Consider the following 17,336-nt stretch of genomic DNA (forward strand, 5'->3'; position numbering starts at 1 on the left):
GCCTTCAAAATTCCCATATGTCCAGATCATCATCGAAAACCCAGTTAGAATTTAAAAGTTGATGCACCATCCTGTATAATTAAGACGTAGCGCGCAATTTATCACTACCATAAATGCTCTCTATACTTGTTTCCATTTCATGATCAGACATTTATATCCATATCCAGAAACACAATTTCCAACAAATGTTATGGATGCCGACTTTTCTATTTTCGGTCCAAGGAATTTAGCAGACAGAGATACATGCTATCACACATGGGAATACGTGTTCTTTTCACTGATGCTGTTACAAATCTCTAAAGATGGGAATGGGGACCAAAAATTATTTAGCTGCAGTCTCTTCTGCAGTAGAAGGGGTCCTCTCATGATATGATTATAAATTCATATAAATAAATCAATACATGTCTAAGGATTTGAAACCGTGTGCCAATGAGAAGGCATGAACCATCAATATTGCACGTGGGATTCACATGGTCGCCATCTAATGGCTTCATCCATGCATGGATTCTCTCTCTCTCTCTCTATTTCTTCGATATTTCACTCACATTACCCCACTTGCTGTGCCACCTCGCAAGCTTGAAGGTTTTGTGTTTGTTTTGGTTTTGAGGCTTCAGAGTAGAGTAGAATATAGGAGTTTATCTAGGGATATTGAGGGTCCTCCAAAAGCGGCAACTCCTACGTTTTGTAGTTTCTCGTTGGGTAGCTAAAATAGGATCCCTCGAGCCCTACCTCACCCCTACTTGCCTTTTTTATCTCGCCTGTGATATATATATATATATATATATATATATATATATATATATATATATACATAGCACCCGACCACCGTGACTTTTGTTAACGTTATCCAAATATCATGCCACTACCTAGTTACGTACGTGTTCTAATAAAATATTTAAAAGTATAGTAGTTATTACTTTTCAAAATAATTCACTTGAAAATACATCAGTTTTTTTTTTAATGTATCAATTTTGACATAATAATATCAAAACACTAAACAATTTTTAAAAAATAAATTTTAATAAAAACAAGTTGAAATTAAAACACTCCATAAATAGAACCATCACCTTAAAGTGAAGTTGGTACTGTTTCACACTATTACAACAGATTCACAACGATGTGACAGAATGTACTTTGTTAGCAAAACAGAGAAATCAAGAGACAATTGTACTCTAACGATGCAGATTGAGGACCTGCAACCATAAACTATCTAGGTTATAGTTTTGATCATGCGTGTGCATCAAACCGGCAAAAATAGTAGACAATACCGACATATCATGTGTCATGATCGCTATTGATCGTGACGCTCCATTAGGAACAACATCAACCTCAATTTATAGCATTTGTCACCGTGCCGGGCTTCTTATGTTAGAATTGCAACTATTCTAATCAACAGAAACAAATGAAAAATTTAGACATATCGTAAGAAAAACAGTGCAATTTGTTTACACTTTTTTCACTCTCGTCAACAGCTTTCACTGTCAAATCCACGGATGGAATTAGGGCATCCAGGATTGAAGACTGTTGCGTGGCATTTGTCAACAAGCTGACAACAGCTTCCTCGCTTTTATGATTGTGGGACACGCTAACAAATTGACGCCACCAACCCTGACTAGATGGGCATCTTCTCATTTAACGGTGTGCAATCGAGGCATTTGAGAAGCCAAATGCCAATATCACTGAAAGTATTGAAATCATGCCCGAATCATGCTGGCGGTTCCAGTTCAACAACAGTGACAAACCGGTATGGAACGGCTAAGAAAACTCCCAATTTGTGGAAAGAGAAGGCCAGAGTCATAAATGGAATGCCATTAGATAAGAAGGAAAGAACTTGCTCCTGTCCTGGATCTCCTTCTACAGAAACTGCGCATCCATGCCTTCTAGTCAGAAAAATATATCACATCAAGGGAACCACAGTAGGATTGCCGTATAGCTAGAATGTGAGGCAGAGAAGGATAATACTGATGATGACAACGTTGATAACAATAACAATGGTTCTCAAGAAACGTGACGTGGGAACAAAGAATTTAAAACCAGCACAGCAAATCTCTAATTCGAGTTAGAATTTTAAAAAAATTGAAAATAACTATGATTTTATTCCCTTACTAAGAACTTACAACTATGCTTTCCAAAGAATGAAATTTTTTCAAATCTAAAAAAAAATAATAATAACAATAACAATGATAATGATGGCCCTCAATAGAGCATAAATGAATAGAAAATGCTTGCTGTCAAGAATTAATTGGGTGTTTATAATTGTAGCATAGAATACTTTTTAAAAATATTTTTCTTTTAAAAATACATTATAATAATTTTTTTCAGATTCTTTTTTATTTTTGACACCGACACTTTAAAATTATATAAAAAAAAACTTAAAAAAAATATCAATTTAATATTTTTTTCGAGACAAACACATTTTAAAAAAGCATATAAACAGAGACTACCGCAATATTATAGCATGAACGGCACAGCATAAACTTTTCACTCCCGGAAAAGATATTTCGTATGTCAACCACAGTATTACTGGTCTGCTAGATGAGTATATTTCAGTTACGATGTATCTTACCAATGACCAGCCAAAAAGCTTAAATAATTCACAGTCCCTTTGGGGTCCATGGCAAGTATATATTTATAATGATTTCCACTCACAATAGTTTTCGTTGGTCCTGCTTGAAATGCCACAATCCTTTAGGCCGAGCACCTTGAAAAAAAAATGCAAACATGCAATAACATGAAATGAAAAATTAATATGTAATGGGATTTGATTATGTTAGTGTGTACTCGCTGAGTCGCTGTAAGTGTCCATTAGCAAATGATGCACACTTATTTTTTGCATAATATACATAATGCATGCATTTGAAAGAACTAAATAAAATGTTTCCATCAGTCTCATGTCCATGCATTCATTTACCAGCACAACCACATCAAGCATGCATAGCAAATGTTGCACCCCCCAACTTGCAGGTCTCCCAACTCTCCCTGATTCTTTTGCTTGATTTGATCTTGACAAAGAACAGCCAACCAAAACCTTGTATCTATCTAAATGTTTCTCTCTATCCGCATCCATCAGAAGATCCTCCTAGCACCCACTACTTCCAACTCATTAAACAACCATGTTCAAAAGATCCCCATCCCTTTCTTTTTGCTAATCCAAATCTCTCCTTTAATGCTTTGTTGCCCTTGCATATCTAAATATATTCCTACATCTTGCTCCCTGTGACAATTGAAGCAAAACTAACATTGAATCCCACAGAAGAAGTTCAAGATGAGGGTAAGCACACACTTCCTGAATTTTGAATAGCACACGTATTAATGATTTTAAACTCTATCTTTGCATTTCATTGTTGCAGGTACTAGGTTGGATGCACCACCGATCCAAAAAAAATAATGCCGAACCATTCAAGGATTTTTCGATAGGTATTCAAACAACCCTTCATTTTCTTCTAAAAAGACCACTAGGTGTGCATCAGACATAAGATATGATCACATAAATAGACCAAACTCACAAAGTAATTTAATCTACCACACTCAGCTTCTAGCACCAATCTTGGTAGCTAATTCTCACTTCAAAAAAAGGATAAAAAACAGTGGTCCAACCCAAAGATTGATGGTCTCACAAAGATGGCCAATCATGTCAGAAACATCTCAACTTAGAAGATTTTTCACCAATGGATGAGACCACCAATCCTCTTAGGTCTCAGGAACGGCTGATCTCTGTCTGCAATAAAGCTAGACACAACAGTCAATCATCTAGGGTGTTCATGGTAAAAGAAAAGGGTGGAGCCTTAGTGCAGGTATTACAGGACATCCCACCTCTTGGATTTTCCACCACTGGCTAAGGCCTTTTATGGCCACTCGGCAAATGGATCTCTCTCCCAAGGGATAAGGTTCAAAGTGGGCATATTGGCATAAATATTGCAGCCACTTCGTGATACAAATAACTAGTATTGCTAGGTTGTTACATAAACCAAAGACCCTTCAAACCACTATCCTCACAAATCTGAAGATTGTTCAGTCACTAGTTGGCCCATGCAAAATGTGATAAAAGGGATAAGTAATATGCCCTGCTTAAAAACTCACATAAAGTATCCTTTTTCTTTTTTCCATGTTTCAGGGAACTATTGTGCTTGCCTTTCCGCACAGTCACCCATTGATGACCATGTTTCCTACACTGGGCCAAGTTTTAACTCCAGATATGGACCCGGGCTCTTAAAACAGCCAAATGAGGAATGTGAGAATACTTTCTTTGAAAATGAAGGAGTGGATGAGAATAATGGAGACGAAACATCTATCATCAGCTCTGATCCTTTTCATGGCTTTCTTACTATTGGAACCCTTGGCTCAGAACCAATTACCAGTGAGCCTGCAACACCAACATTTGCCATGTCTTTGGAGAGCATAACAGAGGAAAACATAGAGGTGACAGAAAATGAATTGAAGATCATGAACAATGAGTTAGAAAAGTTTCTAGAGGCTGAAGCTGAAGAAGAAGGTTGCAATGAATCGTTAGCAAGGAGCAGTTATGTGAGCACTATTACACTCAGTGGCATGCAAATGGAAGCAACTGATGCTGAAGATTATGGAAAGACAGTGGCATGTCCACTCCAAGGATATCTATTTGGGTCATCAGTTGAACTGCCAGAAACAAGAGTTGGAGTAAAGAAGGAAAAGGTATCACTTGGAGAGATGTTTCGTATGACAAAAGTTACAGATGAAATTCCTTCAGAAAAAGAAGTGAAAGGGGAGATGCAAGCCAAGAAAGCACATAAATCTGCCAAATACCTCATCAAGAAGATACTCAAAATGTTTCGCACTACGTCGGGAAATCCTACCCCTTCTACAAGGGATGAAGCCTCAAATTCTGTTTCTACCAAGAAAACACTTAATAAGGTGTGTCTTCCTCCACCATTTTCTATAAGAAATGATTAGGGAAAAGACTGATGATTCTATCCATAAACACACAATCCATATCACTGCATTACAATTACCTCTGGCCAAATAAGTTGAATACTAATTTCATTTTAAGGTGTACTACCATGACAACCAGGATAACAGTAGCCAAGCACAAAAATCTTAAGTTGCTAACACCTTATTCTTTTCCTGTTAACAAAACAGATCTGTGGGAAATATCATTCTATAACTTGGATAGAATTTACAGTATAAACTAGCCATATTGCAAGTGTTTCTGAACTTCATTCCACAGCATCCGATAACCTAGCATCCGACAAGATCACCCCTTATGACTCAAACTTGGATTCTTGTCAAAAGACTTCGATTATACCTACGTACCTCAAGTTTTTAGATCAAGCTAAGCCATATTGATGACCAACCACTATATTTTCCAGAAAGGTTTCCATTAGACAATATTGGTCAATATAAAAAATATTGGTCACAAAGCATCATAACTCCAGAGGAGTAGGAACCTAACAATACCACCATAAATAGGTTCAGTGGTAGAACTTCCACTGAAATCTTAATTTTTCTGAGTTTTTGGCATGCAGGTCCTAAAAGTGTTCCATAGAAAAGTTCATCCTGAAAACCCATTAGCTGAAAGAGAGTTTACGAAGTCCCATAAAGACAAGACAATGACTACTCTGAATGATGGTGGCTATAATGCAGAACTGACGCACCAGGTTAAAGAGAAAAGAAAGTTTCTTCCTGGATACAAGTCAAGGGAAGGGGTCCAATGCCATAAGAACAGCTTGAAAGTGCCACAACATGATCATATTTGCAGTAATTCAAGTGCAAATGGGGAATACTGGATTAAAACGGATGCAGACTGTAAGTACCAACACATCTTGACCTTTCAAAAACATAGAACATGTTGACCTTTCAAAAACATAGAACATTTAGATTTTGGTTTACTTCAAGTATAGATTGCTGACCATGGCACCATCAATCATTTGTTACAATATGCATAGATGAATAAAATGTCTGACATTTGTAATTCCTTATATGCACATGCACGAAACATGTCTATTTACAAACAAAAAAGAGGTTTCAGAAACACAACTGCATTAATGGGATCAAGATATGCTAAAAGCAACAGTTATGAAAAAGTCAAACTATTATAAACAGAACTATATAAAGAATATCTTAATATGGGAAGTTAAAGATTCAGTAGCGTATTTTCCATGTATGCTGCCACATTGATAGTATTTTTTTCTTCTCCTTGAAGAGCTATTTTGACTTCATTGTGACCATCAAGGTAAATTATTAAAATGATTAAGCATATTAATGCACACATCTAACCCTTTTCTAATATCGGTAATGTAGATTTGGTGCTGGAGCTGTAGCAGAGGAGCTAAAGCACACTTACAATGTGTTGTTTGATTGCATCATCTAAGTTCCTAAGTATTTGTGAGTGATTTAAGTGACCATGAACCCAAGGAGATGGAAACAGTAAAAGGTATCCATCTCATCTGTCTGTATAATAATAAAGTTGTGAGCATGGAACGTCATGTAATCATCTTAATTAGTAAACATGATTGATATGTTTGCATGTTCCATTTTAATTATTTAATTATTTTTCACTTCACAAACAAGTAATATTCATAAAAACTAGTTTCTTCAAACATGAGTATTATGGAAGGAGCTAGTGTTGGGCATTTGATCCCAAACTAAGATTCAGCTGAAAAGAAGGAAAAAAGGAAGTTATTAATATAGCCAAAGGTTTCAAAGTCTTGGTGATTTATAACTGAAAAAAAAAAAATAAGGCTGATAAAAGAGAACAAAGCTTGTACTACCAAGTCAGATTTGTTAACTAAAAGGATAGAAAGGGGAAAGGAGATAGATGGCTGAAACTAAAACAAAAGCCTTCATTTGCTAAGTTTTACAACTCTCACTTATGTACCACCTACCTACTTGGACCTATAATTTCATTAGGCAGTCAACGCTGGTAATGATATTCTAAGAGACTCGCCATTATGGTCAGTTGTGCTCTCTTATACTCCAAATGATAGTAAATGAAGATGCTCCCCTCAAACCACTACAATAACTACAATGTCACCCTCCTATGCACTATGTTAAACCTATGTGATAGTCTATGGAAAGGTAGCATTGAAATGTACTTTAATGTTTGCTAAGGGAGTAATTGAAATCAAAGTTTTACTTTGGAGCAAACTTGCAATTAGTCCCTTTTTTTCACATAAAAGTGAGCTGGTAGTGTATTGGTAAAACCAAGGCCATGCACCCTATTTACATTAAAAGGCTCCTCAAATCACCCCTTTCCTGTTTAATTTTTATGGTGGCAAGCACCTCAAATTTGTGCCGGAAATGTAACATCTAAGTTCCATAATTCACCTACCGAAATTCATCTAAGAAAAATCATTAAACTATCTAGTTAGAATCAAATAGGACAGTGAGCAGATGGTTTGAAATGGGCGCATCAAATTCCAAACTGTTGGAAATAGTGTTAGCAGCACCTAAAGCGCAAGGCACTAAGCTGCGACAGGAAAGGGATTTTAAGGGTCAAAGCCAGGCAATTTTAATCAAGCACACATTAGGCAAGAGAAGTGCATGCCTAGGGACTTACAGAGAAGCACCAAAAAGCATGCCTAATTAGAGTTCTTGTCTGTTGGTTTTCTAGCTTGTGTAGTTTGAATTATTAAAAACTGTTTTACTACCCATGTGACTTCTAGTTATTTACTTGCAGGGCAAACTTTCATTGATTGTACACGTGACAATCCACTAACTATTTTATGTGAAATTTATTCATTAAAAAAGCTAAACTAATTGTGAAAGAAACACAAAAGGACAATAAGGAGAGCTATGGTTTATTTGGCCAAAAGAATGTGACTTTCATACAAATAATTTTTTGTTCTTTCAAATTATTATACTATTGTTTTTATCACTTTCTTTTACTATTCGGTCAAATCACTCACTCTCTCTCACTTCATGACGGTCATTATTGACATAATTGATGCTAAGAAGGAAAAAGGAATATTGCTCTCTCTTCTATTCTTATAGAATCAAAGTTTAAAAGTTATTCATTTTCTAATTAATCTATTATCAGGATTAGAAACAAACACCAGATGTATTAATATTTTTCTTATTTTTTCAAAAAAATAACAATTTTCTACATGCTATTAAATGTATATACATATTATAGCAAGTATGCACCTTATTTTGCCTAGACGAGCACTCGTGCCTTGCACCTAGGCTCCAAGAACCCTGTGTTGTACATACATATTATAGTAAGTATGCACCTTATTTTGCCTAGACGAGCACTCGTGCCTTGCACCTAGGCTCCAAGAACCCTGTGTTGTATATACATATTATAGTAATTATGCACCTTATTTTGCCTAGATGAGAGCTCGTGCCTTGCACCTTGGCTCCAAGAACCCTTTGTGCCTAAGTGCACCCAACACTTTAAGAACACTGGCTGGAGGTTGACTACATGCCTGGTAACTATGCCAATTAGTAAGCAATAAGTACTATCAAGGATCCGATTCTCCCAAGAAAAATAAAAAAGAAATCACTATCAAGGATTTGGATTTTAGTGGCAGGACATTTGGATTTTAGTGGCAGGACATATTCCTGATATAATTTGTAAGCAATTCCAGCTTTTGGCATAAACGTATAGAACTAGAACCCACTAGGTCAAACCTCATAGCAAGTAGGAAACAGTCCACTCTACGGTTACACTGAAAGGAGCTCTTCCATCAGAAATCCAACCATTTCCATTCTCCAGGAATTATCAACTAGAGTAGCTAATTCTCTGAAAGAGAAACCCGAAGCTTTATAAGTAAGAGTAGCACCATATACATATAGTGAAAAGAAAAACAATATAAGAGAATACACATTGTGCATCCTAAGATAGGCAAAGGTTCAATAAACTAGTTTGCAGAACCTGTAAATTAAATTAATATTGGATTTGGGAAATCAAGCTTAACTACAGAGCAATAAGAAGAGCTTGCTTGGTTGAGTCCTCTAAGCCTTCTAATGAGATTACTGATGTCTTTGTTTATGAACAACAGGAACTAAAAATACAGTTATTGTAACCCATGCACCTTCTACAATCACATTCATATGCTTCCAAGAAGATTACTTATTTATGAAAACAGGAACATAAGATACAGTTATATGAACAGCTAAAATATGATGGCACATAAATGGCATTAGTACAAACTGTACCAAACAGAAAAACAGCATGCTAACAGATAAAGGAGGGCAATTCAGAAGAAAAGATCCAAAAGGAAAAACTCAAGACAACCATAAACAAACTTACTTGAGATAATGACTGACAACAAGGATGGTCAATTTTTTCTCCAAGCACTTCAAAAGCTTTATAACATCTGCCCATACCTTCCAATCTGATCTCCAAAGCATCATTAATAACAATTAAAACAAACTCACTGCAGCAGAAAATAATTAACAAATGGAGAAGCTAGGAGGATGTACTGAAAGCTTACCATGGACTCACTTGAGTGTGAAACACTCATCACTTCAAAGATTGAGAAATTTTTTTTATAACTGATAAACATGAGGGCATTGAATTTTAGAATTTTGAGTGCTAAAGAGCTGGAATTGAATTTGAAGTTAAATGATCTAAATGAAAACAGTTGGAGTACCCTAACCAGTCTTGAAAGCAAGGTGGTACCAGACCTGCTTTCATGGGGGAGGCCAAAGGTCCAAATTATTGAAAAGGAAAGGAATGGTGAGGTGAACCCCTGATGTATAGTTTGGTATTACTGATGATAAGAAAGGAAATAAGAGAACATTCAAATCCATAACTCATCGTCAATTAGCCGATCTCAAGACAACAAGCCCAAAGCGGGCCTCCCTTGACTCTTTATCTCTAAAAGTATTCACGCATTTAAAAAGTTGGAGGAAACTGCACTGCACTACAGGGATTAGGGGTTCTTAATTATTGATTAACTTCAAAAATATCATAGTAATCATCAGCTGGGGGACTAAACAAGAGGGAAGACAAGGAATGGTCTAGGAACTAAAAAGTACTGAGTATGACTCACAGCTAGGCCAACAAGAGGCTCATTCCAAAACCAACATATCAGGGACTTTAAACTGAATATTAAATCGATAACACTCATCACTCAAAGCATGCTACAAGGATAAAGGTTATACAAGTGCCTAATCTGTAACTTTAGAATGGAGCATCTCAAGAAGTGTAGACTTACATAAAGGTTATTACCAGTTGAATAGCCAAGGCAAGCCGATGTTTATATTCACCACTTAGAGAGTACGGATCTTTACACAACGAGATCCCATTCAATCCAACCTATAGCTATCAGTTAAATTAAGTACTGCATTAAGAATCGGCAATGAAATATATAAAAACGACCAAAAAAAGAAAAAGGTAAAACATGCTTAATTTTCTCCCCTTTTTTTTGCCTTTTCTTTTTAAAAATAGCACTCAAATTACAGCTCTTTGCAGATTCAAAGCAAGACCTCCCTTAATCAAATACGCTTTCGCCTGGGCCACCAAAATGTAAGTTCAGCAGCAATAGTGTCAGCCACAAAGTAGCTAGCTTGTAGCAAAACAACATTCTTCATCAAAGTTCAACTCTATATAATAAACCTAAAGCAAAATAAAACAACCACATAGCATTTTCTTCCTGCATTCCTATATTTTTTAATAAAGATGATGGCAACCCATAATATCACTTTGTTTATTAAGAAATTACTAGACGATCAAAAATTAAAAGCAACAGAAATGCATAAACGGAATCAGAACAGTTAATTGATTGATTGATTAAAAAAAATTAATTACGTTTTCTCTGGAAGTGATTGATTGATTAAAACATTAATTACGTTTTCTCTGGAAGTGAAAAGGTAACTTTATTTAAAAGATTAAGCTTAATTCATGGAGGTCTATAGCTAACATCCTTAACCTACAATTAACACATGATGATAATTATAAAAATTAACTATTAAACAAAAGAGACAGAAAATTACTAACTTCAAAGGAAGAGTATCCGCAGAAGTTTTTACGAATTTGTGGAATTGAAATGAAATAGGCGGTGGTAATCAAAGGCGTTTGCGATTAAGAGAGGACTGAATTGTCGATAAAGTGGAAGTCGCCATCTCAGAGGCGGGAGTTTCATATATAGTGACTCAGCTGGGTATGGCTCTTGTCATGGATGAAACGTTCTGTCGTTTCGTGTGCTAGCCAGCGTCTCTTTAGCCTTAGGACCTGTGGTTATTTAATTAAATTCCTAATTAACCTGCACTTTCTTTTTTCCTTATGGTATAATTCACAGGGTTTGCTATGATTGCTTTGCCTAGAGGATAACAAGTAACTATATTATTTATTATTTATCCATGTTATCTTGTCAATCGAGTTAAAAAATTTTAAATATAAAATAAATATTTAGATATTATATTTTTTTAGTTAAATTTTTTTTAATCAGATTAACTTAATATAATTTAAATAATTTTTGTAGATTCAAAAATAATCTATACAACTCATAAAAACATAATTTAATTTAAAAAGATTTCAAGATAATATCTTTTTTTAATATTAAAATGATAACATATTGAATTAATTTAGATTAACATGTCAAATTTACAATCCAGGTTATAAGACTATAATAACCTCATAGAAAATAAATTAAAATAAATTATGAAACTTAATTCACAATCAAGCCAATATTGAAATATAAAATTGAAAAGAAAATAAATTAAAACATAATCTCAAAATAACTTGAGTTAATCTATGAAATTTATGACCCAGATTATGAAATCAAAATAATCTTATGAAAAGCAAAGAGACAAACTATAAATTTCAATCTCCAATCGTTCTAATGTTGAAGGATATGATAAAAAATTAATTAAAAAAATATAAAAAACAAAATGTGCCCATTCACAAAACCCATAACTTAAGTTATTAGACTGAGATAACCTCATAGAAAAAAATTGACTTAATTTAACCTGGGTGAACATGCTAAATCCGCAACTTTGGTTATGAGACTAAGATAACCTTATAGAAAGCAAATCAAAATAAATTATAAAGTTTAATTTCAATCATTATTGTCGAACTCAATGTTTAACGATAAAATTTATAAAAACATTTAATTAAAAAAACACAAAAAATAAGTCAAATCAACCTAGGGTAATTTATTAAGTAATATTACTGAAACATGAGGTTGAGATAACCTAATAAAAAAAAGTCAATCATGAAGCGTAATTCTCAATTAAACACAATAATAAATGATAAAAATGGAAAAATCAATTTAAAAAAGCAAAATAACTGAGTCAATTATATTAATTTGCTAAATCCATGACTTGGTTTATGAGACATGAACAACCCACTAAAAAGTAAATTCAATGTTGAAGGACATGTGATTCGGGTCATAAGACAAAGAAAATCTCTTAAAAAGAAAACAAAAAAACAATCTAGTTTAACAGGAGTTAAAATGCCAAAATATACGACCTTGATTGTGATACCAAGTTATCCTCACAGAAAAAAATAAAAATAAAAATTATAAAACTCAATTTCTAATCAATTTAATATTGAATAGTGAATTTGAAAAAAAAAATCAATTGGAAAAATGACATAAAAGCAACTTGAGTCTACTCAAATTAACCTGTTAAACATTGTTTTAGGGTCATGAGGCTGGAATAAAATAATAGAAAGTAAACAAACAAATTATGAAGTCTAAGTATCATTCAATGCAATATTAAATATTAAAATTATAAGAAAAAATTTAATTATGAAAAAAAATTGAGTTAACAAAATTAACACGTCAATCTGAGTCAACAAAGTTAATTCACCAAATCGAGTTAACATGCTAAACTTGCAATTCATCTTATGAGAATATAATAAATTAATAAAAAATAAATCTAATATTAAAACATAAACAAAAAAATATTAATTAAAAAAATAAATCTAATATTAAAAAATAAACAAAAAAATATTAATTGAAAAAACCAAAAATAAAAAAATAAAGCACTATTAAAATGAATAATCTTTATAAAAATGGGTACAATAAAACCCCTTTTTCTTTTAGTTTATAATTAATAAGATAATATTTGCTATATTATATTATATTATAATAACACCTAAAAACAATTAGGGCATGGACTTAATATATTATTTAAATATTTTGTTATTGATTTTGTTTTATGACTTTAAGGTATTTGTTTATGTGGTAGTTTATGCATTGAGTTGAAACCATAATTTTGTATTGTTTGGTTAGGATGTAAACTATAAATTGAGACTCATTAACATTATGGTCCTACCATAGGTTCAATAAAAGCAAGAGTGACTTGCTTTTGTTGCTTCCTGCCCACATTGTCATAGTGCCCACCAATAGTGTTGAGATCATTGTATAATTTCCAGTGACCAAAATATCCTTATCACTGCTTCAATCATCTCTTGTTTTCTTATCTATTTTCTTCCACCAACTTCTCCTTTTTTTCTAATGTGATTACCTTTACAAATACTTATCCTTCAACCTTTCCTTTTTTTTTTTGTAATTGTTTGTCATATTCTTTGATTTGGTATTCATATGTTTCTCTATAAATTATTCCAACACCCAAAACATTAAATATTCAACAATAAAGCATATACCCTTCCAAGATCTTCTTAACACTAGACCACATCTACTTGTCTTTTTTCCTTTATCTTGACTATGTTAACACCCCGTTGTAATCTAAAACAAGATCTTGATAATATATAATTGACATTTAATTTATTATACATTTTAAACTCTACATGTAATTAAAAATTGCAACAATAAGCAAAAGCATTACCTTGTTCTTCCTTATTTTAAATATTTGTGTTGTGTTGTGTTGTGTTGTAGGAACCTTATTCTAGTATCTGTGTCTTCGGGTAAGCACACAAAAACCCATCTTGTTTCTTTTTGTTTTGGTACACCCTCAATTTCAAACTGGTAATCCTTATTTTAATTTCATTTATTGATTTGAAAAGTTTATTTAGACTGAGATAAAGTTTCTGCCACCTCTGAACATATTCCACAATAAGCTTTTATCATATGGCTAGCCTCTCAAAATAGGTTGTAGACCATAGAAAGACTTCACAGAGTAGGGATAGCATTTGTTATCCCTTCAATGTCGCTGCACACCCCATGACAAGTTGTATTTTTATATTTATGTCTTTCATATAGCCATGGTCTAATCTAAAGCATTCTTTTTTTCATCCTTATTGCATCCCAATGAAATTACCAAGTAAATATTCCTTTCTTATTTACTATTTTGATGTTGAATGGAGGATGAAATAGGTTGTAATATAATTTTCTATCCTTATTTACAATACAATTGACATAAAAAATGCAAGACGTCCAATTACATACCAAATAAATGTATGATTGGTATAACAACTTAACATGTCTAATTGCATACTAACATTTTAAAATTTTAGTATAATTATACAATAGATTGTTGTTAAGTTAAAAGTCATTTAATTTTCTTATAGTACTTCTTTAATTTATTGACATATGTATAAAAAAGTTGTAATAGCTTAATATTTATAACAAATATTAAGTGTTAATTGAAGTGAAATATACATTTACTTTGTAGATATGGACGTGGATTGATTTAATGGTTTGTTTTATGAGATCATAAAAATATCATGAATAATTTTGTTCAATATGTTTTATATGGTTGTTGTGGTAGAAATAGTGGTAGTGATTTCATTTGCAGTAGCATGTTGGTTATGGTAGCAATACAAATGATGACGACGATGATGACAATGAATACGATGATGATGAGGAGTGAAATTTGTTTTGACTGAAAGAGTTTTATCATTGTAAACCACCGTTGTGCATAACTAGAGTACTTGATATGTTTTATAATAATTATATTTATAGAGAACCGTGTATGGTTTCTTACAACACGGAAATGTGATGGTTGAATGAAATTCTAAATGGGCATTGGATATGTTGTATTAATATATTTAGGATGGATGCATCCATATTTTAGAATTTATGCTTTGATTTAGAAACGTAATATGGATTAAAACCATCAAGGAGGATAAGTGTAATTGAGAAGGGCAACATGTTTCTTTATACGCTAGCATTTAATGCTTCAAATAGGGAAGTTTATGAGAGATTTCAACATTTTGGTTAAATTATCAATAAATATTTCAATGAAGTTCTCAAGTCTATATGCTCGTTAGCATTTTAAATAATCAAATCAATTGATCTAGAATTTTCAAGAACACCGAGAGAAATTACAATGAATTTAAGATATATGCCACATTTTAATATAACATTAATGTTGGTTAATGATTTAATAATTACGTAAGCTACACAACAAAAAAATTATTTCAACTATGTTTGAAATGATTGTTTTCTTATCTAATTTTTTTATATAGAATTGTGTTGGAGCTATCAATGAAACACATATGCATACTTATATATCAGAAAAAAAATCAAATATCATTTATTGGTAGAAGATGTATAAAAGCATAACTTAATAGCAACATGTAACTTTGAAATGGAATTTATATTTGTTTAGACTGGATGAAAAAGTGCATTGATACAAAAACTTTTCTTGAGGCCATTAATAATCCTAATATCAAATTTTTAAAGCCATTGGAAGGTATTTATGATTGAATAATGTAAATGTTAATAAATTTCACTACAAGTATTTTGGTTTCCTAATTAGGATTAATTTATAGCAAAAACTTATTACTCTAAGGAAGTATTAAGTTGTTGACTCTAGTTATCCAAATGATTATGGATTTCTAGGCCAATATAGAGGTGAAAAATATCATCTTCTAGAATTTTATTATTAAAGGCATCCATAAAGTCAAGAAAAGTTATTCAATTGGGTTCATTATTCAATATCATGTGTAATAGAATGAACTTTTGTAGTGTGGAAAAAAAGATGGAGAATTTTATAGAACATGTCAGTATTCTTGTAAAAGTTACAAGTTTAAACAGTTTTCATATCAATGGCTCTATATAATTCTATAAGAAGGAGGTATGAATAAGATATGACATTTATTAAGTTTGATTATCATCCAAATTTTGTTTCTTAAGATATTTTTAGTGATGTTGTGGGTCAGGTGCACAAGCCTCTATTAGGCCTATATGCTTGGCTCCAAGGTTATTAAAAACACATTTTTGACATGACACAAAAAATACAAAATAAACTTGAATTGTAAAAATGGATCATAAGATCATAAAATCGTAAGGAATTTTAAAAAACATTACAAAAAAAAATTCATGCTTCAAATAAAATTTCATACATAGTTCAAGCACCTTAAAATGCATGCTTTAAATAAAAAAATCATATATAATCAATACTAGTATGGTTTGGAAGAAAATCAAGTTCCTTATAAAGCAGAGTTAGATGAACAAAGAAAAATCAATGAATCAAACAAACTTTCAATGAGGATGGATATGTATTAGATCCAAAATTCTAGAAACTAGAACCAAAACATAAAACATCTCAAAAATTTTCAAGGCTCAGATTCAGACTTCAATTCCCAATGTCAACTGCTATTAGATAGATGAGACCTATAAAACACATCAATGAATTGAATAATGTGAACACAACTAGAGTATAGAAAAAGCATAAAAACAAACACACGAGACAAAATCCTATTATAAACAAGTCTCAACATACATCCAAAAAGTTCTCATAATACTATAGTTGATTTCAAATGTACACATGAATGACAAACCATCTGATGCACGACTGCTCAATTGTGATGACGGGCTGACCTCGCTAGTTAGATCACTATCAGTCATATGGCCAAGGTCAATAAAATTGCAAAAATCAGATTGACAACCAAGGAACTTAATTCCAAAATCTAATGTTTTCTGCTCTTTTTCCCCATTTGATATTAGCTATTTAGATAAGAATAGTAACTGGAGTTTGACTCCAGATGTCACCAATAAAAAAGTTTCAATGAATGAGAGATATTTGACCTTTCTTTTGATGGAAATTTTGCTAGCAAACAGATATCAAGCCTTTATTCTAATACCTGCTTCGTAGGAATGATACTGCCAACAAGCACTAAAATACTTTACATAAATCTTAACAGGTATAAATATAAAGTGTTGCAGACCTCCTCAAATTCCCTTAAATGCAAGTATGGATTTTCCAATTCTAAGCCATGAAAAGAAGGTAAAAGTTGAATAATACCTGGTTTAAAATTAAAATAAGATGCATCGGGAGGAAAAACTATGCATGATGGTGCACTTGTTCTTGTGGGATTCATGTGGTCTCTAAGTGTTCTAGCACGGTTATTCTCATTATTCTCATTATGAAGTGATTGATTATCTTCTTCGGCCATATTTTCTGAAAATGATGAGGATACCCTACAAAGTCTACCACTTGATGTACGTGACCACACTCTCATGCACGTGCAGGAATAAAATAAAAAAAAGAAGAAAACAAAA

At 32.7% G+C, this 17,336-nt stretch overlaps 1 protein-coding gene and 2 long non-coding RNA genes across 12 annotated transcripts; 2 read left to right on the forward strand and 1 right to left on the reverse strand.

Annotated features, from left to right (window-relative positions):
- Window positions 1–1,211: 1,211 nt before the first annotated feature.
- LOC105108370 (uncharacterized) lies at window positions 1,212–11,131 on the reverse strand. Of its 9 annotated transcripts, none has more exons than XR_839050.1 (4): window positions 10,922–11,131; window positions 9,230–10,486; window positions 2,650–2,701; window positions 1,212–1,863 (listed from the first exon to the last, which is right to left on the reverse strand). It is a non-coding gene; the product is annotated as an uncharacterized LOC105108370 (long non-coding RNA). The 9 variants fall into 9 exon arrangements; XR_839047.1 differs by lacking the exon at window positions 1,212–1,863 and having other exon boundaries at window positions 2,421–2,701; window positions 9,230–10,240; window positions 10,376–10,486; XR_839049.1 differs by lacking the exon at window positions 1,212–1,863 and having other exon boundaries at window positions 2,421–2,701; window positions 9,230–9,314; window positions 10,154–10,486.
- Window positions 2,708–6,631, forward strand: LOC105108372 (uncharacterized). 2 transcript variants are annotated; one of them, XM_011002662.1, is made up of 3 exons: window positions 2,708–4,890; window positions 5,502–5,781; window positions 6,277–6,631. In XM_011002662.1, exons 1-3 carry the CDS (start codon window positions 4,030–4,032, stop codon window positions 6,294–6,296), a joined length of 1,161 nt encoding a protein of 386 aa, XP_011000964.1. In that variant the 5' UTR covers window positions 2,708–4,029; the 3' UTR covers window positions 6,297–6,631. The 2 variants fall into 2 exon arrangements, with proteins under 2 accessions (XP_011000964.1, XP_011000963.1); XM_011002661.1 differs by having other exon boundaries at window positions 5,502–6,631.
- Window positions 6,638–8,455, forward strand: LOC105108371 (uncharacterized). Its single transcript, XR_839052.1, has 2 exons — window positions 6,638–8,097; window positions 8,184–8,455. It is a non-coding gene; the product is annotated as an uncharacterized LOC105108371 (long non-coding RNA).
- Window positions 11,132–17,336: the final 6,205 nt, after the last annotated feature.

The sequence above is a fragment of the Populus euphratica genome, unplaced genomic scaffold (assembly GCF_000495115.2).
Source record: "Populus euphratica unplaced genomic scaffold, PopEup_1.0 scaffold191.1, whole genome shotgun sequence".
Taxonomy (NCBI): domain Eukaryota; kingdom Viridiplantae; phylum Streptophyta; class Magnoliopsida; order Malpighiales; family Salicaceae; genus Populus; species Populus euphratica.